This window comes from Rhinoraja longicauda, chromosome 40 (assembly GCF_053455715.1).
Source record: "Rhinoraja longicauda isolate Sanriku21f chromosome 40, sRhiLon1.1, whole genome shotgun sequence".
NCBI classification, from domain to species: Eukaryota; Metazoa; Chordata; class Chondrichthyes; order Rajiformes; family Arhynchobatidae; genus Rhinoraja; species Rhinoraja longicauda.
The window spans coordinates 784,983-810,120 of record NC_135992.1 but is presented as its reverse complement, the minus strand read 5'-3'; the positions used below and the strand labels follow the sequence as shown (position 1 = coordinate 810,120).

Here is a 25,138-nt window from a genome sequence, read left to right as displayed (position 1 = left end):
TGTATTCGCTTCCCCTTTAACTCCATCTCCATATTCCCAATTTGTCAACCCCTCCCCCCCACTACTTAGTTTAAAGCCACGCTTGTAGCACTAACAAACCTGCCTGCCAGAATGTTGGTCCCCCTGCTGTTAAGGTGTAACCCGTCCCTTTTGTACAGGTCACCCCTACCCCAGTCTCGACTCAAAAAGTCACCCAAACCTTCTCTCCAAAGATGCTGCCTGTCCCGCTAAGTTACTCTGGCATTTTGTGTCTATCTTTGATTTAAACCAGCATCTGCAGTTCCTTCCTACATTAGCTTGTGCAGAGAAAACATCTACAAGATCATTAGCCTCCTGCGCACCAAGGCACAAAGTCCTCGTCTGCTCAACCTCTTCCAGGAACTCAGGCCCTGAAGTCCTGGCAACATCTTCACATCTTCTCTGCATCCGTTCCACCTTAATGACACCCTTCCTGTAACCGGGTGACCAAAACACGACACAATACTCCAACTGTGGCCTCACCAACATCTGGTACAAACGTAACAGAATCTCAGATTGACTGAGAATAAGGGAGAGCACCAGGGTGGACAAGAGGGCGGCACGGTGGCGCAGCACGGTGGCGCAGCGGCAGAGTTACTGCCTTACAGCGCTCACAGCGCCAGAGACCCGGGTTTGATCCTGGCTATGGGTGCTGTCTGTACGGAGTTTGCATGTTCTCCCCGTGACATGCGTGGGTTTGCTCCGAGAACTTCAGTTTACTCCCACACTCCACAGACGTACAGGTTTGTAGGTTAATTGGCATGATATAAATGTAAAAATTGTCCCTAGTGTAAGATAGTACTAATAGACAATAGACAATAGTTGCAGGAGTAGGCCATTCGGCCCTTCGAGCCAGCACCGCCATTCAATGTGATCATGGCTGATCATTCTCAATCAGTACCCCGTTCCTGCCTTCTCCCCATACCCCCTCACTCCGCTATCCTTAAGAGCTCTATCTAGCTCTCTCTTGAATGCATTCAGAGAATTGGCCTCCACTGCCTTCTGAGGCAGAGAATTCCACAGATTTACAACTCTCTGACTGAAAAGGTTTTTCCTCATCTCCGTTCTAAATGGCCTACCCCTTATTTTTAAACTGTGGCCCCTGGTTCTGGACTCCCCCAACATTGGGAACATGTTTCCTGCCTCTAACGTGTCCAACCCCTTAATAATCTTATATGTTTCGATAAGAATGTGCGGGGCATTGCTGGCTGGTGCAGACAATAGGCTGAAGGGCCTGTTTCCATGCTGTATTTCTAAATTAAACTAAAGTAAAAAGCGTCAGAGGGGGAGTAGGTTACTTGGAATTGGAGGATTCATTGTTGAAGTTACGGAGTTGCAGAGCACACATGCAGAACGTGAGGTGTATACGGTGGTCACAAAAGCTTTTGCATCACTGGCCTCATCAGTCAGGGAATGGGTACAGAGATTGTGACGTTCTATTACGTTTGTAGCAGATGTTGGTGAGGCTACAGTTAGAGTAGTGAGTAATGTTTTGGTCACCCTGCTACAGCATGATGTCATTGAGCTGGAAAGATTGAATGAATGAATGAATGTATGAATAAATTTATTGCCAAGTATGTGCATATACAAGGAATGTAGAGAAGATATGACGCTGTTGCCTGGACTTGAGGGGCTGAGCTACAGGGAGAGGTTGGGCAGACGAGGACTTTATTCCTTGGAGTGCAGGAGGCTGAGGGGCAATCTTATAGAAGTGTATAAAATCATGAGGGGAATAGATAGGATGAATGCACAGAGTCTTATACCCAGAGGAGGGGAATCAAGAACGAGAGGACAATATGAGAAGGGAATGATTTAATAGGAATCTGAGGGGCAACGTTTTCACTCAGATGGTGGTGGGTGTGTGGAACAAGCTGCCAGAGGAGGTAGTTGAGGCAGGTACTCCAAAAGCATTTAAAATATATTTGCACAGGTACATGGACAGGAATGATTTAGAGGGATATGTAGGAAATGTGGGCAATTGGGATTAGCTTAGATGTGGCACCTTGGTGGGCACGGACAAGTTTCTGTGCTGTAGGACCCAATGCTGAGATATTGCCGGGGAGGGAGAGACTGGATAGAGTGAGGTTGTGTTTCTTGGAGGGGAGGGGGCTGAGGGGAAACGTGATGGAGGTTTGCAAACAACAAGGGGAGTGCACAGGCAGGATAATAGTAAACCTCTTCCCTGTGACAGAAAGGAGAAGATGGCTTAGGGGAGAGGAGAGAGGGTTGAAGAACTTCTTCACATTTAGCATAGATAGTGTAGATCGTTTATTTGTGACTCTTGGACTACCCTTGATCAGACTTTGCTGGCTTTAACTTGCACTAAATATTATTCCCTTATCATGTATCTGTACACAAGGGTCAGGAGGGAGAGAGAGATCAACCATGGGTGACATTTCGGATGGAGACCCTACTCCAGCCGTCTGAAGAAGGTTCCGACCCGGAACATCGCCAGTCCACTCGCTCCACAGATGCTGCCTGACCCCCTGAGTTACTCCAGTACTTTGTGTTTTGCTCAGTATTTCAGTGGCTGCCGTTTCTGGTGTCTGCTTTGCCTGAGCACATTTGCCTGCTGTACAACACCACAACTTGGATGATTCTGTTCCTCAAACATTTCCCTTAGCACAATACCCACTCCAAAGACGTATAGGTTTGAAGGTTAATTGGTTTGGTGTAGTTGTAACTAGTCCCTAGTGTGCGTTGGATAGTGTTAGTGTGCGGGGTTCGCTGGTCAGCACGGACCCGGTGGGCCGAAGGGCCTGTATCCACGGTATATCTCTAAACTAAACTAAACTAAAAGTCTTGAAATAGAGGACAGAGTTGAGCGATAATGGTTAGAGCAGTAGAGTTATAGACAATAGGTGCAGGAGGAGGCCATTCGGCCCTTCGAGCCTGTACGCACCGCCATTCAATGTGATCATGGCTGATCATTCTCAATCAGTACCCCGTTCCTGCCTTCTCCCCATACCCCCTGACTCCGCTATCCTTAAGAGCTCTATCCAGCTCTCTCTTGAATGCATTCAGAGAATTGACCTCCACTGCCTTCTGAGGCAGAGAATTCCACAGATTCACAACTCTCTGACTGAAAAAGTTTTTCCTCATCTCCGTTCTAAATGGCCTACCCCTTATTCTTAAACTGTGGCCCCTTGTTCTGGACTCCCCCAACATTGGGAACATGTTTCCTGCCTCTAACGTGTCCAACCCCTTAATAATCTTATACGTTTCGATAAGATCTCCTCTCATCCTTCTAAATTCCAGTGTATACAAGCCTAGTCGCTCCAGTCTTTCAACATATGACAGTCCCGCCATTCCGGGAATTAACCTAGTAAACCTACGCTGCACGCCCTCAATAGCAAATAGAGTTGCTGCCTTACTGGGTTCGATCTCGACTACTGGCTGTCTGCACGGAGTTTGCACACTGCCCATGTGGCCTCCGTGGGTTTTATCCGAGATCTTCAGTTTCCTCCCACACTTCAAACACCCGCCACTCACTCTCCCCCGTTTCAGCCCCCCCACCTCACTGCCCCCCTCACTGCCCCCCTCACAGCCCCCCCCTCACTGCCCCTCCTCACTGCCCCTCCTCACTGCCCCCCCTCACAGCCCCCCCACTTCACAGCCCCCCACCTCACTGCCCCCCTCACTGGCCCCCCTCACTGCGCCCCCACTGAGAACGGGTCTAAACAGCCCCCCCTTACAACCTGTCGCCAATGCCCACCCCTTCCCCCTCCCTCTACCCGCCCCCCAGTGCCGTAGGATCTCCCCTCTGCCCTTACCCTACCCCTCCCTCTGTCTCAGGAACTACCTCCACTCCCCCCCTTAAAACACTTTGTGCTTTTCTCAGGTTCCTGGCACCTGTGGTTCCTCGCACACGAGGCCGTTCAGGCCTGGCATCTGGTGCTGGCACTCACCCTTCCCCAGGCCATTCGGCCCGAGCCTCTGGTGCTGGCACTTACCACAGCTGCTTGCGTACGGCCTGGCCCTTCAGGGACTCCACATTGAAGTTGTTGGTGCGTGCAGGCATGATGAAGAAAGCTACGACCGTCACGGCACTTTGGTGAGTCTGGAACACCAAGGACATGGCAATGAATCACTGCATAGAATCACAGAGTCAGAGTGATACAGTGTGCTACACAGTCACAGTGATACAGCGTGCTGCACAGTCACAGAGTGATACAGCGTGCTGCACAGTCACAGAGTGATACAGTGTGCTACACAGTCACAGAGTGATACAGCGTGCTACACAGTCACAGAGTGATACAGTGTGCTACAGTCACAGAGTGATACAGTGTGCCACACAGAGTCACAGTGATACAGTGTGCAACACAGTTACAGAGTGATACAGTGTGCTACACAGTCACAGTGATACAGTGTGCTACACAGTCACAGTGATACAGTGTGCTACACAGTCACAGTGATACAGTGTGCTACACAGTCACAGTGATACAGTGTGCTACACAGTCACAGTGATACAGTGTGCTACACAGTCACAGTGATACAGTTTGCTCCATAGAGTCACAGTTATACAGCGTGCTACACACAGTCACAGTGATACAGTGTGCTACACAGTCACAGAGTGATACAGTGTGCTACACAGTCACAGTGATACAGTGTGCTACACAGTCACAGAGTGATACAGTGTGCTACACAGAGTCACAGTGATACAGCGTGTTACATGGAGTCACAGAGTGATACAGCATGACAGGGGAGGGGTGGGGAGGTAGGGGAGGGGGTGGGAGGTGGGGGAGAGGATCCTGGTTCTATTCGTGGTGGCACCAGAGTTTACAAGATATGATACGGCCATTTAAGAGGCTTTTGGATAGGCATGTAGATATGAAGGGAATGGAGGAATATGGCTTACATGCAGGCAGATAAGAGCTGGACTTGGCATCATGTTTGGCACAGACATTGTGGGCCAAAGGACCTTGTCTTGTGCTGTACTGTCCTATGTTGTGTGTAATCACAGTGGAGTCATAGAAACATAGAAAGATAGAACATCGGTGCAGGAGTAGGCCATTCGGCCCTTCAAGCTATTCAATAGGCCTGCACTGCCTTCTAGAAACATAGAAACATAGAAAATAGGTGCAGGAGTAGGCCATTCAGCCCTTCGAGCCTGCACCGCCATTCAATATGATCATGGCTGATCATCCAACTCAATATCCTGTACCTGCCTTCTCTCCATACCCCCTGATCCTTTTAGCCACAAGGGCCACATCTAACTCCCTCTTAAATATAGCCAATGAACTGGCCTCAACTACCTTCTGTGGCAGAGAATTCCACAGATTCACCACTCTCTGTGTGAAAAAAACCGTTCTCATCTCGGTCCTAAAAGACTTCCCCCTTATCCTTAAACTGTGACCTCTTGTTCTGGACTTCCCCAACATCGGGAACAATCTTCCTGCATCTAGCCTGTCCAACTCCTTAAGAATTTTGTAAGTTTCTATAAGATCCCCCATCAATCTTCTAAATTCCAGCGAGTACAAGCCGAGTCTATCCAGTTTTTCTTCATATGAAAGTCCTGCCATCCCAGGAATCAATCTGGTGAACCTTCTCTGTACTCCCTGTATGGCAAGAATGTCTTTCCTCAGATTAGGAGACCAATACTGTACGCAATACTCCAGGTGTGGTCTCACCAATGCCCTGTACAACTGCAGCAGAAACTTCCTGCTCCTATACTCAAATCCCCTCGCTATGAATGCCAACATACCATTCGCTTTCTTCACTGCCTGCTGCACCTGCATGCCTGCTTTCAATGACTGGTGTATCACGACACCCAGGTCTCGTTGCATCTCCCCTTTTCCTAATCGTGGCAGAAAATACCACAGATTCACAACACTGTGTGAAAAAGTTTTTCCTCATCTCAGTGCTAAATGGCTTACCCCTTATTCTTAAACTGTGACCCCTAGTTCTGGACTCCCCCAACATGGGGAATGCTGTTCCTGCATCTAGCCTGTCCAATCCCTTAAGAATTTTATATGTTTCTAGAAGATCCCCTCTCATCCATCTAAATTCCAGCGAATACAAGCCCAGTCCACCCATTCTTTCATCATATGTCAGTCCCGCCACCCCGGCAATTAACCTGGTGAACCTACGCTGCACTCCCTCAATAGCAAGAATGGCCTTCCTCAAATTTGGAGACCAAAATTGCACACAATACTCCAGGTGCCGTCTCACCAGGGCCCTGCACAATTGCAGTAGGACCTCCTTGCTCTTAAAGTCAAATCGACTCTTACCCGGAGAAGGTAGTTGAGGCGTGCCAATGCCTCCAGGAATACGTCCGCCCCTTTGTTGGTGAACTCGTATCGGCCGGCAATGAAGAAATGCAGAGTCTTATCCAAGTCAAAGTCCAAATGTCTAAAGAAGTAACAGAAACATTTCAAATGTAATATCCAATGTTTACTTTAGTTTAGTTTTGAGATACAGCGCAGAAACAGGCCCTTCGGCCGACCAAGTCCATGCCGACCTGCACACTAACACTAGCTCGCACACACTAGGGGCAATTTACATTTTTGCACCTATATCTTTTGCCTGATGGGAGAGGGGAGTAGAGGGAGTGGCCAGGTGCGACTCGTCCTTGATTATGCTGCTGGCCTTGCCGAGGCAGCGCGAGGTGTAAATGGAGTCAATGGAAGGGAGGTTGGTTTGTGTGATGGTCTGGGCTGCGTCCACTATTCTCTGCAATTTCCTACGGTCTTGGATGGAGCTGTTCCCAAACCAAGTTGTGCTGCATCCTGATAAAATGCTTTCTCCGGTGCATCTGTCGAAGTTGGTGAGAGTTGTTGGGGACATGTCGAACTTCCTAAGCCTTCTGAGGAAGTTGGTGTGCTTTTTTGGCCTGTGCTTCAATATGGGAGGTCCAGGAGAAGTTGTTGGTGATATTGACTCCTAGGAATTTGTTGCTAAACTCATATTGGCCATGGGTAATGGAGGGATGTGAATCAGGTGCAGACAGAGATTAGTTTAACCTGCCATCAGTTGCGGCATGGATACGATGGGCTGAATGGACTGTGCCTGTGCTATCCAGTTCTCTGCTCCGTGAGAGAATGTTGGGAGGCAGGTGCTCCTACATGGGTCCCACTCGCAGATGCAGTGGAAGTGAGATGGAGGTGAGCTGCCCGTCCATCGCTCAGATCATCTCCGTCAGCTTTCAAACACAAGCTGGAGGATGAAAGACGTCCTCCACGCTGGTCCTGGAATTTTATTAGCTCTTCCATAAGTGGTGCAGCGGTAAAGCTGTTGCCTCACAGCGCCAGAGACCCGGGTTCCATCCTGACTACGGGTGCTGTCTTCACGGAGTTTGTACCTTCTCCCCGTGACCGCGTAGGTTTTCTCCGGGTGCTCCGGTTTCCGCCCACATTCCAAAGACGTGCAGGTTTGTAGATTAATTTGCTTCTGTAAGTTGCCCTCTGGTGGTGGGTGGAATAGCATTGAACTAGTGAATGGCTGATCGAGGGATTCGGTGGGGCTGTTCCAACGCTGTGTCTTGGTTTAATTGTTTCATTTTTAGTTTTGTTTCTTATTGTCACTTGTACCCAAGGTACAGTGAAAAGCTTTTTTTTGCAGACTACCTGGCCAAGGGTTACACATGGTTACAATCAAGCCGTCCACAGTGCACAGATAACGGACTTCAGAGATGTAATGTGTGAGAGTGGATCCTCTCCAGGGACCGGTATGCAAAAGGTCGCCCTGCTCCGACACCATCTTACATATACATCTCCAAAATAGACCAACGTTTGCAGATGACACCAAGATTGCTGGAGTCACAGACCGTGAGGAAGGCCATCAAAGTATACAGCGGGATATTGATCAGCTACAGAAATGGGTGGAGAAATTGCTGATGGAATTTAATCCGAGCAAGTGTGAGGTGTTGCATTTTGTGAGGGGAAAATATACAATTAATAGTATGACCTTTAACAGCATTGATGTACAGAGGAAATGTTTGGGAAGGAACTGCAAGTGCTGGTTTAAGCCGAAGATAGACGCAAAAAGCCGGGGTAACTCAACGGGACAGGCAGCATCTCTGGAGAGAAGGAATGGGTGACGTTTCGTGTCTGAAGAAGGGTCTCAACCCGAAAAGTCACCCATTCCTTTTCTCCAGAGATGCTGCCTGTTCCTCCAGTTACTCCAGCTTTTTGTGTCTGTCTTTGATGTACAGAGGGATCTTGGGGCCATGTCTATAACTCCCTAAAAGTGGCAACACAAGTAGATAGGATGGCAAAGAAGGCATATGGTAAGCTTGCTTTTATAGGTGGGGCATTGATTATAAGTCAGGAAGACATGATGCAGCTCTACAGGACTTTGGTTCGGCAGCATTTGGCGTATTGCGTGCAGTTCGTCACCACATTCCAGGAAAGCTGTGGAGTCTTTGGAACAGGTGCAGAGGTTTACCAGTATGAGGCACGGATTAGGGGGTGTCAGCTACAGGGAGAGAGCGGACAGACTTTGGATGATTTTTCTGGAACGCCGGAGGTTACCGGGAGACCTGGTAGAAGTAAATAACATTATGAGAGGCAAGAAAGGGTGGACAGTCAGAACATTTTTCCCCAGGGTGTAAATATCAAATACTGGAGGACATTGCATTAAGGTGAGAGGGGCAAAGTTGAAAGGAGATGTACAGGGCTAGGTTTATATTTACATAGAAGGTGGTGAATGCCTACAACACACTCCAGGGGATTGTGGGGAGGCAGATTTAAGAGACCTTTGAATAAGCATGTGGATATGCAGGAAATGGATGGATAGGAATTATGTGCAGAGATAAGAGTTGGTCTTGGCATCATGTTTGTCACAGACATTGTGAGCCGACGGGCCCGTTCTTGTTCTGCAATGTTTTATATTCTATTATGTGTGACTGTGTCAAAGATAATGTCAAGACCATCTCTTCTCTGCCCACACACAATTCATATCCCGCTATTCCCTGCATATTTAAGTGGCTAGCCAAAAGTGAGTTCAGAGAATGCAAGGTTATTTTTTATGGGAACAAGATCACAAACCAGAGATAGACACAAAATGCTGGAGTAACTCAATGGGACGGGCAGCATCTCTGGAGAGAAGGAATGCGTGATGTTCCAGGTCGAGACCCATCTTCAGATTGAAAGTCATGGGAAAGGGAAACAAGAAATATAGACGATGATGTAGAGAGATATAGACGATGAATGAAAGATATTGCAAAAACGTGTGATATTTTTTTATGATGATAAAGGAAACAGGCCATTGTTAGCTGTCTGTTGGTTGAGAAAGAGAAGCTGGTGTGACTTGGGTGGGGGAGGGATAGAGGGAGAGGGAATGCCGGGGTTACTTGAAGTTAGAGAAATCAATATTCATACCACTGGGCTGTAAGCTGCCAAAGCGAAATATGAGATGCTGTTCCTCCAATTTGCATTTAGCCTCACTCTGACAATGAAGGAGGTCTAGGACAGACCAAGATTGCCTTCAGAACCAAGTTGTGATCCTGTTAACCAACCCATTGTTATTTATTATTAACTAGCTGTGATCTGGCAACTAACCCATCCTACCGACAACTAGAGAGCAGTCCTGATCTACTATCTATTTCATTGGAGACCGTTGAACTATCTTTGATCGGACTTTACTGGACTTTATTTTGCACTAAACGTCATTAACGTTATTTCCTTTATAATGTATCTGCACACTGTGAATGGCCCAATTATAATCATGTATTGTCTTTCCTCTGACTGGTTAGCACACAACAAAAGCTTTTCACTGTACCTCGGTACACGTGACAATAAACCAAACTCAACCATTACAATTAAATGTGTAGGAAGGAACTGCAGATGCTGGTTTACATCGAAGATAGACACAAAATGCTGGAGTAACTCAGCGGGTCAAGCAGCATTTCTGGACAGAAAGAATGGGTGACGTTTCGTGTCGAGACCCTTCTTCTAATTGTACTGGGGGGCGTGGCTTTACCCTGCAGCTGCCGCTCACCGGCAGGCAGTCTCTCTGTCTTTTTTGTCTTTGTCTATTGTTATCGTTTAAATGTATGTTTTGATCTATTTTTAGCTCTGTATATGTGGGGGGGGGGGGGGGGGGGGGGGGTGGGGGAAACCTTTTTTTCTAATCTCCTCCTCAACGGAGATGCGACCTTTATCGTGTCGTATCTCCGTTCGCGCTACGGCCTAACACTGTGGAGTTGGTGGCCTCCAGCTGGGATCGACCTTGAAGGCTCCGGTCGCAGGGCCCTTACCATCTCGGAGGCTTCGGCCGTGGGCCCTGCAGACCGCAACATCGGGAGCTCGCAGGTCCCTGGCTGGCGACCGGCTTTCGAGAGCTCCAACCATAGCAGCTTCGACCGCCCCGAATCGCGAGGTTCGATCGACCCGCTCGCAGGACCTTCATCGGCCTGCTCGGCTCGGCCCTGGGACTTTCCATCGCCCGGCGGGGGCTTCAAAAGTCGGGAGCCTCGATCGCCTCGAGGCAGCAGTTTGACTGCCTGACCACGGGAGAAGATTGAGGAGATAAGACATTCCTTTGCCTTCCATCACAGTGAGGGTGTGCCTGTAGCAATCACTGTGATGGTTGTTTGGGTTAAATTGTAATTGTGTGTCATGTGTTCTTTATTGTTTACTGCTGGACCCTGACGTGAGAGGGAGGACGCTGGCGCTGCTTGTTCGCCGCTTCTCCGTCTGGACAAATCTTTTGTTTGTTTGTTTTTATGTCTTGTTCGCTCTGTAAAGCGTCTTTGAGTATCCTGAAAAGCGCTATATAAAATATAAGTATTATTATTATTATTATTAAATTTCTGCCTTGGTAATTCACAGAACAGGGTGGATCTGTAGAGCAATATCCTCGCGACATAGTGGCGCAGCGGTAGAGTTGCTGCCTCACAGTGCCAGGGACCCAGGTTCAATCCTGACTATGGGTGCTGTTTGTACGGAGTTTGTACGTTCTCCCCGTAACCTGTGTGGGTTTTCTTCGGGAGCTCTGGTTTCCTCCCGCACTCCAAAGACGTACAGGTTTGTAGGTTAATTGGCTTGGTATAAATGTAAATTGTCCCTAGTGTGCTTAGGATAGTGTTAGTGTGCGGGGATCGCTGGTCGGCGCGGACTCGGCGGACTGAAGGACCTGTTTCCGCACTATCTCTAAACTAAACTAAACTAAACTCATGGTATGGAGTGAAGTCAGGAGAATGAGCGAGACAGATGAGAAGGCCATTGACAGGGAATCTCGGAACTCCAGCGGGACAGTAACAGTGGGAGAAGCACACTTACCCGTAGAAGTGGCCCCGGATGAACTCCTGGATCTGTGTCTTGTTCCTGGAGTGCAGATTCTGGAACTCATGCATAGCAGAGAACCTCTTCAAGTTCAGTCCATTCGGAGTGATCACATCTGCAGAGAGGAGCCTGTGTTAGTTCCCAACCATTCAAGATCAATGCATCAGGACTGTTCTCAGACTGGTCTTAATGGGCACCCACATTGAGAACTTCCTGAGAGGTTAGGCCTCGCTTGGACCATCCCAGTCACCTTGTTCCCTGTCCATGGACACCTCTCCCATCTCAAAACCACATAAGGAGGAATTTCTTCAGTCAGAGGGTGGTGAACCTGTGGAATTCAGTGCCACAGATAGCAGTGGAGGCCAAGTCATTGGATATCTTTAAGATGGAGATTGACAGATTCGTGATTAGTACGGGTGTCAGGGATTATGGGGAGAAGGCAGGAGAATGGGGTTGAGAGGGAAAGATAGATCAGCCATGATTGAATGGTGGAGTAGACTTGATGGGCCGAATGGCCTAATTCTGTACCTATCACTTGTGAACCCCAACCCAAAACTGTCCTGAAGCCATGACCTCCCAAGACAGGCCCACCCCAACACTGAGGCAACCCACCAGCCCCCTGTCTCCAGCATCCCCTCAGCCAAATCACACACTGGGCATTTGGCACAGCACAACACTTGCATTCAGTGAAACCAATCACCCACATTGTTTAGTTTAGTTTAGTTTAGTGCAGTTTAGAGATACAGCGAGGGAACAGGCCCTTCAGCCCACCAAATCCATGCTGACCTGCAACCCCCACACATTAACACTATCATACACACACTGGGGGCAATTTAACGAAGCCAATTAGCTTACAAGCCTGTACGTCTTTGGAGTGTGGGAGGAAACAAGAGATCCCAGAGAAAACTCACATGGTGACAGGGAGAATGTACAAACTCCGTAAAGACAGCACCCGTAGTCAGGATCGAACCTGGGTCTCTGGCGCTGTGAGACAGCAACTCTACCCGCTGATAGACTCAACCCGAAATGTCACCTGTTCCTTCTCTGCAGAGATGCTGCCTGTCCCCCGGAGTTATTCCAGCATTTTGTGTCCCTCTTTGGTTTTAACCAGCATCCTTCCTGCACAACTCTCCTGCTGTGCGGTGAGCTGGGTGACGGGGTGATGAGGGGGTGGGGGTACTCACGAGGTTTGCACTTGAGCAGGTACTCAGCCTCCACTGCTGTGATCTGCGACACAGTGGCGAAGACGTGCGTGCAGTGGACTGCTGCTCGCTCCATGCAGTAGCGGTGGTAAATCTGCCTCTCGCCGGCCTCGCGGTCCACGTCAAACTGAAACACACCGTCAGTAGCACACAGATCACTGCACCGCAGATGCTGCAACTCCGAGACCAAAACACAAACTGCTGGGAACACTCAGCAGGTCGGCCACCATTTTTATATTTAATTTAGAGATACGGCATCATCAACTCACTAAATTTCAATAAACCTTGCTCCCAATATTCCCTTTACCCAGAGACGATAAGGGAATGGAATATGTTACCACCCAACACACCCGATGTTCAGTCATTTACAAAGGGGATTGAGCAACTAGATCTCCTCAACTTGGTCACAGAGGCCCAGTTCAAAATGTAATCACCACTCGACTCAATCCGACCTGCGCGAGACAACCACTTATGAGGTGTTTGCGAAGTAACCAACCGGAACCAGAAGCGCAGAAACCGTTAATTGCCTTGGTTTCAGTGTAAATTGTCCCTTCATGTCTGTCGGGTAGTTTTAATGTGCGGGGATCGCTGTTCGGTGCGGACTCACTGGGCCAAAGGGCCTGTTTCCGCGCTGTATCTCGAAACTAAACTAAACTAAACCTACAAACCTTAATTGGGGGAGTCCAGAACCAGGGGCCACAGTTTAAGAATAAGGGGGAGGCCATTTGGAACGGAAACGAGGAAAAACCTTTTCAGTCAGAGAGTTGTGAATCTGTGGAATTCTCTGCATCAGAAGGCAGTGGAGGCCAATTCTCTGAATGCATTCAAGAGAGAGCTAGATAGAGCTCTTAAGGATAGCGGAGTCAGGGGGTATGGGGAGAAGGCAGGAACGGGGTACTGATTGAGAATGATCAACCATGATCACATTGAATGGCGGTGCTGGCTCGATGGGCCGAATGGCCTCCTCCTGCACCTATTTTCTATGTTTCTATGTTTCTATGTCTATTGTCTATTGAATGCCTTTGGAGTGTCGGAGGAAACCAGAGCACCCGGAGAAAACCCACACGGTCCCAGGAAGAGCGTACAAACACCGTACAGACAGCACCCGTGGTCAGGGTCCAACCTGGTTCGCTGGCGCTGTGAGGCAGTAACTCTACCGCTGCACCACCGTGAGAGAGAGTTAATGTGTCAGGTCTTGGACCTTTTGCCAGAAGGGTTCCGACAGTGGGTCTTCAAATGGCAACTTTACCTATTTCTCTCTCCACAGACACTGCCCGACATGCTGCGTGTTTCCAGCATTTCTTCACAATGCCGTACAGCACAGGACAGGGCCCTTCAGCCACTCTGCTGCTGCTGACCCCGTGAAAAGCTTCTGTTGCTTGTTAACCAGTCAAAGGAAAGACAAGACATGATTCTAATCGATCCGTTCACTGTGTACAGATCCATGATAAAGGGAATAAAATGATTAACGTTTAGTGCAAGATAAAGTCAGTAAAATCCGATCAAAAGTTGTGGTAGGATGATTCAGTAGCCTGATAACAGCTGGGAAGAAACTGCCCCTGAATCTGGAGGTGTGCGTTTTCACATTCGCCTGATGGGAGAGGGGAGATGAGGGAGTGGCCAGGATGTGACTCGTCTTTGATTATGCTGCTGGCCTTGCCGAGGCAGTGTGAGGTGTAAATAGAGTTGAGGTTGGTTTGTGTGATGGTCTGGGCTGCATCCACAATTTGCTGCAATTTCTTGCTGTCTTGGATAGAGCTGTTCCCAAACCAAGCTGTGATGCATCCTGATAACATTCTTTCTATGGTGAATCTGTAGATGTTGGTGGGAGTTGTAGGGGACACGGTGGCGTGGCGGTAGAGTTGCTGCCTTCCTGCGCTTGCAGCACCGGAGATCTGGGTTCGATCCCAACTACAGGTGCTGTCTGTACGGAGTTTGTACATTCTCCCCATGACCTGCGTGGGTTTTCTCAGAGATCTTCGGTTTCCTCCCACACTCCAAAGATGTGCAGGTTTGTAAGTTAATTGGCTTGGGTTTGTATACTTGGTATAAGTGTAAATTTTCCTTAGTGTGTGTAGGCTTGTATTAATGTGCAGGGATCGCTGTTTGGCACGGACTCGATGGGCTGAAGGGCCAGTGTCCGTGCTGTATCTCTAAACTAAACTGAACTAAACATGCTGAACTTCCTGAGCTTTCTGAGGAAGCAGAGGTGTTGCTTCAATATGGGTGGTCCAGGGTTGTGCCCCTCCTCATTATGGGAACCTCCATCAGGTTCCCCTCGACCTCCAGCCCATCAGCTTCTTGTTCATAAGTGATAGGAGCAGAATTAGGCCATTTGGCCCATGGTCTACTCCACCATTCAATCATGGCTGATCTATCTTTTAACCCCATTCTCCTGCCTTCTCCCCATAACCCCAGATACCCATACTAATCTATCTATCTCTGCCTTAAAAATATCCATTGACTGCTTCCAAAGCCTTCTGTGGCACTGAATTCCACAGATTCACCACCCTGTGATGAAGCTTGTTCTCATGGCTGCAGGTCTCTGTCCCGGGGGGGGGGGGGGCCATCTCGGGGAATCTCCCCTGTGCGGTCACATCCCTCCCACGGTGTGATGACCACAATCATCTCAGGGTAAGGAGAGCCAGTAGCTGTGAGCCTCCCTCACCGCCACATCGACGTGTGCTGCCACCCACACTCAGAGAACCCTGGATGTACACACAGATCCATGTTGCCCAATACTTGCCAGTGTTACATTTATACATCACGCTGCCTCGGCAAGGCCAGCAGCATAATCAAGGACGAGTCTCACCCCGGCCACTCCCTCTTCTCCCCTCTCCCATCAGGCAAAAGGTATAGAAGTGTGAAAACACACATCTCCAGATTCACGACTGTTTCTTCCCAGCTTTTTATCAGGCAACTGAATCATCCAACCACAACCAGAGGGCAGTGCTGAACTACTATCTACCTCATCAGTCACCCTCGAACTATTCTTGATCGGACTTTGCTGGCTTTACCTTGCACTAAACGTTATTCGCTTATCATGTATCCACAGACAGTAAATGGCTTGATTGTAATCATGTATTGTCTTTCTGCTGATTGGTTAGCATGCAACAAAAGGCTTTTCACCGTACCTCGGTACACGTGACAATAAACTAAACTGAACTGAACTGGCCCCACCATTCAATGTGTATGTCCTGCCCTTATTAAAACATACCACCGCAAACTTCAGAGGATTAAACACCATCTGCCATCGCTCTGCCCACCACACACGCTGATCAATATCACCATGTAACACAGTGGTTCCTCGTGACAACACACATCGGTGTGTCACTGTCAACGTGTGATCCTGCATTCATTTCCAAGTCACTGATGTGTTGAGTGAGGGTCTCATCCCAGTGGGGTCTCCACTGGTCACAGGTGTCCAATGACAACCCTCAACCTCTGCTGCTGGGACAATGTTGCTGGGACAGTGTTGGCTCCAGTTGGTCAACTTGCCCAAGTGTCACGGCAAGCAGTGTGCCGGGGTGTCAGGGCAAGCAGTGTGCCGGGGTGTTAATGTCAAGCAGTGTGTGGGGTGTCAGGGCAAGCAGTGTGCCGGGGTGTCAGGGCAAGCAGTGTGCCGGGGTGTTAATGTCAAGCAGTGTGCCGGGGTGTCAGGGCAAGCAGTGTGCCGGGGTGTTAATGTCAAGCAGTGTGCCGGGGTGTCAGGGCAAGCAGTGTGCCGGGGTGTCAGGGCAAGCAGTGTGCCGGGGTGTTAATGTCAAGCAGTGTGTGGGATGTCAGGGCAAGCAGTGTGCCGGGGTGTCAGGGCAAGCAGTGTGCCGGGGTGTTAATGTCAAGCAGTGTGTGGGGTGTTGTGGCAAGCAGTGTGCCGGGGTGTTAATGTCAAGCAGTGTGTCGGGGTGTCAGGGCAACCAGTGTGTGGGGTGTTGTGGCAAGCAGTGTGCCGGGGTGTTAATGTCAAGCAGTATGTGGGGTGTTAATGTCAAGCAGTGTGTCGGGGTGTCAGGGCAAGCAGTGTGTGGGGTGTCAGGGCAAGCAGTGTGTGGGGTGTCAGGGCAAGCTCTGTGCCGGGGTGTTGTGGCAAGGGTAGTCAGTCTCAGTCTATCCCAAGACAGAAGGGGTGGAGTTGTACAGTTTGATAGCCACAGGGAAGAAGGATCTCCTGTGGCGTTCAGTGCTGTATCTCGGTGGGACCAGTCTGTTGCTGAAGGTGCTCCTCATGGAGGGGGTGAGCTGTATTGCCCAGGATGCTCCGCAGTTTCAGCAGCATCCTCCCCTCCAAGACGATCTCCAGTGAATCCCGTGAATGGTACATGAATAGGTAAGGTTTAGAAGGATATGGGCCAAACATGGGCAAATGGGACTTGCGTAGATGGGGCATGGACGAGTTGGGACGAAGGGCCTGTTTCAGTGCTGTTTGACTCTATAAGAGATTCCAGTGATCCTAAAATCTGAAACCCTGCCCTCTGCACCAACTCCTCAGCCACGCATTCATTTGTCCTGACCTCCTATTCCTACCCTCGATAACACGAGACAACTGTGGTAAACATGCTCCGACAGAAGGAACAACCCCTGGTTACCACTGACAGATAAAAACATCATGGAACTGTCCCTAGAGCTAGAGTAAATGAATATGTGAGTGATGGCAGATCGCTCTGATCTAGTGATCGCTCTGATCTAGTGGTCCTGTGTCAGTGAGAGGGGTGACCACGAGAGGACGTTTAAACAAAACCTACAGATCAGGGCTCACGTTGACAGAATGTGAATCGATTCATAGGAAACAGGTGATGATGTTCTCGGTTAGAACTTGCTCGGGTGGATTGGACGTGAGGACCAGAATATTGAAAGAGACGGAGGTGGTTGAAGGGAGACGGCAAATATCTGTGATAAATGGATGTTTCTGAAGCTGTTTCCCCAGGGACTGGCTCACGGATCTCACGTTTCCACACAGAGTGAACAGCCTGTGTTTAGACCTGAAGCCTGGTGTCAGACAGTGGGAGATCAGAGCGGGGAGAAGAGGCAGACAGCTGGGAGTACAGACTCCGTGTCCTCACCACCCTCCCCCTCTCTCTCTCCCGGCAGCTCCTGGTGTTTTACTGGGCTGATCGCATCACAGAACATAATACAGTAAGATAGACACAAAATGCTGGAGTAACTCAGGCGGACGGGTAGCATCTCTGGAGAGAAGGGATGGGTGACGTTTCAGGTGGAGACCCTTCTTTAGAAAAAGGGACTTGACCCGAAACATCACCCATTCCTTCTCTCCAGAGATGCTGCCTGTCCCGTTGAGTTACTACAGCATTTTGTGTCTATCTTCAGTGTAAGCTAGCATCTGCAATTCCTTCCTACATAATACAGTAAGTACAGTACAGCACAGGAAGAGACCCTTCGGCCCACGATGCCTGTGCCAAACATGATGCTGAGACAAGCTCCGATCTGCCTTCACATGATCTACATCCACTGATCCATGATCTACATTCACTGAATGTCCATGTGCCCATCCAACAGTCTCAACTGCCATTATCATGGGTTTGAGGGGTGATCTCATAGAAACCGGAGCACTCGAAGGAAACCCCCGTGGTCACTAGGAGAGCATGCAAACTCCACACAGAAAGCACCCGAGATCAGGATCGATCCTGGGTCTCTGGTGCCGGGAGGCAGCAGCTCTACCCGCTGCACCACTGCAGCGTCATAGCTTTTCAAGTTTTTTCTGCCCTTATCGCTCCATCAGAACAGATTCTCTGATACACTTGTGCTCCTCTATCTCTGGGGTCTCGATCATATCCAAACCTCGGTAGCCACGAGCCCCCTCACCACACCGCTCCACCCTGCAAATGCTCTTGAAATGTCGCATCTTCAGGCGAGTTCTTTATTCAGCTGACGTGGTTATTGATGTCTACCTATGCCACAGAGGGCTGTGGAGGCAAAGTCATTGGGTATTTTTAAGGCAGAGAGAGAGAGATTTTTGATTAGTACGGGTGTCAGGGGTTATGGGGAGAAGGCAGTGGATTGGGGTTAGGAGGGAGAGATGGATCAGCCATGATTGAATGGCAGAGTACACTTGATGGGCCGAATGGCCTAATTCTCCTACTATCTCATGAACTAATGAACTTATGACATATTGGTTGATAGTCCTGGTTGAGTTAGATTTAGCTCTTATGGGCTAACGGAATCAAGGGATGTGGGAAGAAAGCAGGGGTGGGGTACTGATTTTGGATGATCAGCTTTGATCATACAAAATCGAAGGCCGAATGGCCTACTCCTGCACCCATTTTGTTTGTTTCTATAGTCTGAAGAAGCACTCCCTAAGATCAAGCCCGAGCAATGATTTCTGATTTCTGTTCAGTTTAGTTTATTGTCACGTGTACCGAGCGAGGTACAGTGAAAAGCTTTTGTTGCGTGCTAACCAGTCAGCGGAAAGGCAATACGTGATTACAGCCAATCCATTTACAGTGTAACCAGGTAAACCAGGTAAACTGCAGGGACATTGTATGCTTGTGTAAATTGGGTACAAATATTGGTTTATTGTTGTGATCTGCACTGAAACAGTGATAATCTTTGTGTAGGAAAGAACTGCAGGTGATAATCTTTGTGTTCTGATAACAGAACAGAAATGATAACAGTGATAATCTTTGTGTTCTGTGTGCTGTCCAGACAACCATGAGTACACTCAAACCATACACAACAGGTAGTGCAAAAAGAGAAAGGAAACACGAGGTAGATTGGAAGATTGAAAGTTCATCCTTGGCAATTGAGAGGCCTGTTTAATAGATAGACACAATATACTGGAGTAACTCAGCAGGTCAGGCAGCATCTCAGGAGAAAAAGAACAGGTCGAGATCCTTCTTCAGACTGAGAGTTAGAGGAGAGGGAAAACTAGAGATGTGAAAAGGGACAAAGAACAAATGAATGAAAGGTATGAAAAGAACATACCAGCAACGATACTCAAGGAAAGGTGGAGCCCACAATGGTCCATTGTTGGCTGTGGAGAAGGTGATAACGAGTGAATACAAACTGTGAAACGTAACAGGACGACAGTGAAACTAGTACAATGACTAGGGTGGGGAGGGACGGAGAGAGAGGGGATGCAGGATTTCCTTGAAGTTAGAGAAATCAATATACATACCGCTGGGGTATAAGCTGCCCAAGCGAAATATGAGGTGCTGTTCCTCCAATTTGCATTTGGCTTCACTCTGAGAGTGGAGGAGGCCCAGGACAGAAAGGTCAGTGTGGGAATGGGGAGGGGGAGTTAAAGAGTTTAGCAACCAGGAGGTCACGTTGGCCAAGGCGAACTGAGCAGAGGTGTGTTCAAAAGTCAGGTAACAGAGGGGAAGAAGCTGTCCTTGAGTCTGCTGGTGCAGCTTTCAAACTGTTGTATCTTCTACCCGATGGGAAAGGGGAGAAGAGGGAATGGCCAGGGTGTGAGTGGTCAGTGTTACAGTGGCTGATGGATATTGCTAAAAGTTTAAAACAGTGCCTCATAGAGTCACAGATTGATAGTATGGAAACAGGCCCTTTGGCCCAACTTGCCCACACCGGCCAACATGTCCCAGCTACACTAGTCCCACCTGCCTGCGCTTGGTCCATATCCCTCCAAACCTGTCCAATCCATGTACCTGTCTAACTGTTTCTTAAACGTTGGGATAGTCCCAGCCTCAACTACCTCCTCTGGCACGCATCACCCTTGGTGTAAAAAAGTTACCCCTTAGATTCCTATTAAATCTTTTCCCTTCCACCTTGAACCTGTGTCCTCTGTGTCCTCGATTCCCCTAATCTGGGCATTCTAAATATGCCCAAATTAGATTCATAGATTCTAAACATCTATCCGATCTCTTGCTCCCATGATTTTATAGACCTCGATAAGATCACCTCTCATCTTCCTGCACTCCAAGTAATAGAGACCCAACATTCTCAACCTCTCCCTACAGCTCAGACCCTCTAGTCTTGGCAACATCCTCGTAAATCTTCTCTGAACCCTTGCTAGCTTGTACACCTTGAGTCTGGTGGCGTGGCTTTCAAGCAGTTGTACCTTCTGACCGACGGGAGAGGGAAGGGGGGAATGACCAGGGTGTGAGTGGTCTTAGGTTATGGTGGCTGATGGATATTGAATAAAGTTAAATTGGGGAATGTGGAATGGTGTTTACGCACATTTGGAAGGTTGTTGTAGAAGTCGACGTTTCCAGCACACAGGTAGCGGCCCAGGAGTGTGGCGTGCGTGGTGAAGATGGTGGCTACGGGAATCTTCGGGACCGGCAGGTGAGAGTGGGGATGGGGTTAGGGTGGGAGTGGGGGTGGGTGTGAAAGTGGGGGTGGGGGTGGAGGTGAGAGTGGGGATGGGGTTAGGGTGGGAGTGGGGGTGGGTGTGAAAGTGGGGGTGGGGGTGGAGGTGAGAGTGGGGATGGGGTTAGGGTGGGAGTGGGGGTGGGTGTGAAAATTGGGGTGGGGGTGGAGGTGAGGTTGGGGGTGGGGGTGGGGGAGGGGGTGGGGGTGGGTGTGGGGATGTGGGTTGTGGGTGCTGGTTCCCACAGCCCCTAACTAATTCCCAAGACTGTGATAATTGCCGAACTCGATGTGAAGAACGTCCAAGTTCTCCCTGCGGTGTGGCTCATGTTTGTACATCTACTTATTCATGTATAATTATAATTAATATATTTGTAATTAATTATAAAATTAATCATTTTATAATTAATAAATGAGCACAGTGCTGCAGCAACTCAGCGGGTCAGGCAGCAGACAGTCACAGAACCAGGCAGCATCTGTGGGGGGATGGACAGGTGAGTGGGGGTTCATTGGCAGATGGGTGGAGTAAGGGCCACAGGATGGAGATGGAAAGGAGTCACGAGGATGGGGGTTGGGGGGGAGATGTAAAGCTAGAGGGTGGGGATGTATTTGGGAGGGGATGGGGAGGCGTGGGGAAAGAGGGGCAGGATAGTGGGATGAATGGGTGAGCAGCACGATGGGGAGGGCACAGGGAGGGAGAAGAGGTGAGGGAGGCACTGCTTGCAACCCAGGTGGTGCAGCGGGTAGAGCTGCTGCCTCACAGCGCTGGAGACCCGGGTTCCATCCCGACTGCGGGTGCTGTCTGTACAGAGTCTGTACGTTCCCCCGTGACCACGTGGGTTTCCCCTGAGAGCTTCCGTTTCCTCCCACACTCCAAATACATACATGTTTGCCGGCTTGGTATGAATGTAAAATTGTCCCTCGTGCGTGTTGAGTAGTGTCAGTGTGCGGGGATCGCAGGTCGGTGCAGACCCAGTGGGCCACTCAGTGGGGACGGGGAGTTAAAGAGTTTAGCAACCAAAAGTTACCCCTCAGATTCCTATTAAATCTTTTCCCTTTCACCTTGAACCTGTGTCCTCTGTGTCCTCGATTCCCCTAATCTGGGCATTCTAAATATGCCCAGATTAGATTCATAGATTCTAAACATCTATCCGATCTCTTGCTCCCATGATTTGATACACCTCTCTAAGATCACCTCTCATCTTCCTGCACTCCAAGTAATAGAGACCCAACATTCTCAACCTCTCCCTGCAGCTCAGACCCTCTAGTCTTGGCAACATCCTCGTAAATCTTCTCTGAACCCTTGCTAGCTTGTACACCTTGAGTTTGGTGGTGTGGCTTTCAAGCAGTTGTACCTTCTGACCGACAGGAGAGGGAAGGAGGGAATGACCAGGGTGTGAGTGGTCTTAGGTTATGGTGGCTGATGGATATTGAATAAAGTTAAATTGGGGAATGTGGAATGGTGTTTACGCACATTTGGAAGGTTGTTGTAGAAGTCGACGTTTCCAGCACACAGGTAGCGGCCCAGGAGTGTGGCGTGCGTGGTGAAGATGGTGGCTACGGGAATCTTTCGGGACCGGCACAGGATGAGACCCACGCCAGACAGCCACTCGTGGAAGTGAGTGATGATGAAAGGGCAGTTGTCCTCACACTGGGTGATAAACTGAATGATAACATTGGTTAGACCAGGACTAAAGACAGCTACAGAACACACCTAGTTCAGTTTACAGATCCAGGTCCTTCAGCCCACCAAGTCCACACCGACCACTGATCACCCGTTCACACGAGGGGAAAGATTTAATAAGAATCTGACGGGTAACTTTTCCACACAGAGAGTGGTGGGTGTATGGAACGAGATGCCAGAGGAGGTAGTTGAGACTGGGACTATCCCAACATTAAAGAAACAGTTAGACAGGTACATGGATAGGGCAGGTTTGGAGGGATATAGACCAAGCGCGGGCAGTTGGTACTAGTGCAGATGGGACATGTTGGTCGGTGTGGGCAAGATGGGCTGAAGGGCCTGTTTCTACACTGTATCTCTCTAGCATAGAAAATAGTGCAGTATTCGGCCCTTCGAGCCAGCACTGCCATTCAACATGATCATGGCTGATCATCCACAATCAATACCCCGTTCCTGCTTTCTCCCCATATCCCTTGATTCAGTCAGCCCTAAGAGCTGTATCTCACTCTCTTTTGAAAACATCCAGGGAATTGGGGTGGGGTAGGGGGTGAGGGTGGAGGTGGGGGTGAGGGTTAAAGTGGGGTGGGGGTGAGGGTGGGGTGAGAGTGGGGGTTAGGGTAGGGGTAAGGGTGGGAATGGGGGTGGGCTAGACTGGGGGTGGGGGTAAGGGTGGGAGTGGGGGTGTGGGTGGGGGTGGGGGTAAGGATGGGGGTAAGGGTGGGGGAGGGTTGGGGGTGTGAGTGGGGATAAGGGTGGGGGAGGGTTGGGGGTGTGGGTGGGGTGAGAGTGGGGATGGGGTTAGGGTGGGGGTGGGTGTGAAAGTGGGGGTGTGGGTGGAGGTGAGGGTGGGGATGGGGTTAGGGTGGGGGTGGGTGTGAAAGTGGGGGTGTGGGTGGAGGTGAGAGTGGGGATGGGGTTAGGGTGGGAGTGGGGGTGGGTGTGAAAATGGGGGTGGGGTGGAGGTGAGGTTGGGGGTGGGGGTGGGGGAGGGGGTGGGGGTGGGGGTGGGGGTAGGGATGTGGGTTGTGGGTGCTGGTTCCCACAGCCCCTAACTAATTCCCAAAACTGTGATAATTGCCGAACTCGATGTGAAGAACGTCCAAGTTCTCCCTGCGGTGTGGCTCATGTTTGTACATCTACTTATTCATGTATAATTATAATTAATATATTTGTAATTAATTATAAAATTAATCATTTTATAATTAATAAATGAGCACAGTGCTGCAGCAACTCAGCGGGTCAGGCAGCAGACAGTCACAGAACCAGGCAGCATCTGTGGGGGGATGGACAGGTGAGTGGGGGTTCATTGGCAGATGGGTGGAGTAAGTGCCACAGGATGGAGATGGAAAGGAGTCACGAGGATGGGGGTTGGGGGGGGGAAATGTAAAGCTAGAGGGTGGGGATGTGGTTGGGAGGGGATGTGGTTGGGAGGGGATGGGGAGGCGTGGAGAAAGAGGGGCAGAGGAGTGGGATGAATGGGTGAGCAGCACGATGGGGAGGGCACAGGGAGGGAGAAGAGGTGAGGGAGGCACTGCTTGCAACCCAGGTGGCACAGCGGGTAGAGCTGCTGCCTCACAGCGCTGGAGACGCAGGTTCCATCCCGACTGCGGGTGCTGTCTGTACAGAGTCTGTACGTTACCCCGTGACCACGTGGGTTTCCCCAGAGAGCTTCGGTTTCCTCCCACACTCCAAATACATACAGGTTTGCCTGCTTGGTATGAATGTAAAATTGTCCCTCGTGCGTTTTGGGTAGTGTGAGTGTGTGGGGATCGCAGGTCGGTGCAGACCCAGTGGGCCGAAGGGCCTGTTTCCACGCTGTATCTCTAAATTAAACCTCCCTGACCCTAGCGGGTTTACATGGCTACGGGCCAAACACAGGCAAATGGGACTAACCCAGAACGACAACTTTTTAAAACATTTCAAAATATACTTTATTCGAGAAATAAAGAAATAAATATATACAAAACATGTTCCTTCCAAACCTCCATCCGATATTCTCGGCTATACATAAATTCAATACAGATATTCAATACCCCAATTACATAAAATTACCCCCCACCCTTGCCACTTATGTGACCCACTGGCGTGGAATCCCTTCCCTTATTTGGAGGGGCGTCTCTCTCCACCACACCCTGCCCCCCATGTCCAGCAGCGGAAGGACCCTAGACTGTGGTCCTCCCCCACAGGGCCTTGGCGTTGGCTGCACCGAGCTTCAGTGCGTCCCTCAGCACGTACTCCTGCAGTCTGCAGCGGGCCAGTCGGCAACATTCCCCAACGGACATCTCGCTCCGCTGGGAGGTCAACAAAGCTCGGGCAGACCAAAGAGCGTCTTTCACCGAGTTGATGACCTTCCAGCAGCACTCGATGTCGGTCTCTGAATACGTCCCTGGGAACAGTCCGTAGATCACAGAGTCCTCTGTGACGGAGCTGCTCGGAATGAATCGTGACAGGGACCCCTGCAGACATCTCCAGACTCTCTTGGCAAATCCACACTCTGTGAAGAGGTGGGCCACCGTCTCCTCTCCGTAGCAGTGAGGTTCCGGCGGTGCAGGAAGGATCTGACTGAGAGGGCTCCCCTCACCGCCAGCCAAGCCAGGTCTTGGTGCTTGTTGGTGAGTTCTGGCGATGAGGCATTTTGCCAGACAAGCTGGGCAGTCTGCTCTGGGAACCACGCCACAGGATCCATGGAGTCATTTCCCTGCAGTGCCTGCAGAACGTTCCGTGCT

The 25,138-nt window shown here is 49.7% G+C and overlaps 1 protein-coding gene across 1 annotated transcript in view; it reads right to left on the bottom strand.

Annotated features, from left to right (window-relative positions):
* LOC144611291 (glycogen [starch] synthase, muscle-like) overlaps positions 1-25,138 on the bottom strand; it is a 79,221-nt gene that overhangs the window by 39,695 nt on the left and 14,388 nt on the right. The window contains exons 4-8 of the mRNA XM_078430330.1: positions 22,206-22,394; positions 12,428-12,572; positions 11,241-11,358; positions 6,249-6,369; positions 3,972-4,078 (exon numbers count right to left, since the gene is read on the bottom strand). Coding sequence (XP_078286456.1) covers positions 3,972-4,078; positions 6,249-6,369; positions 11,241-11,358; positions 12,428-12,572; positions 22,206-22,394 — 680 coding nt within the window. The remainder of the gene's footprint in view (positions 1-3,971; positions 4,079-6,248; positions 6,370-11,240; positions 11,359-12,427; positions 12,573-22,205; positions 22,395-25,138) is intronic.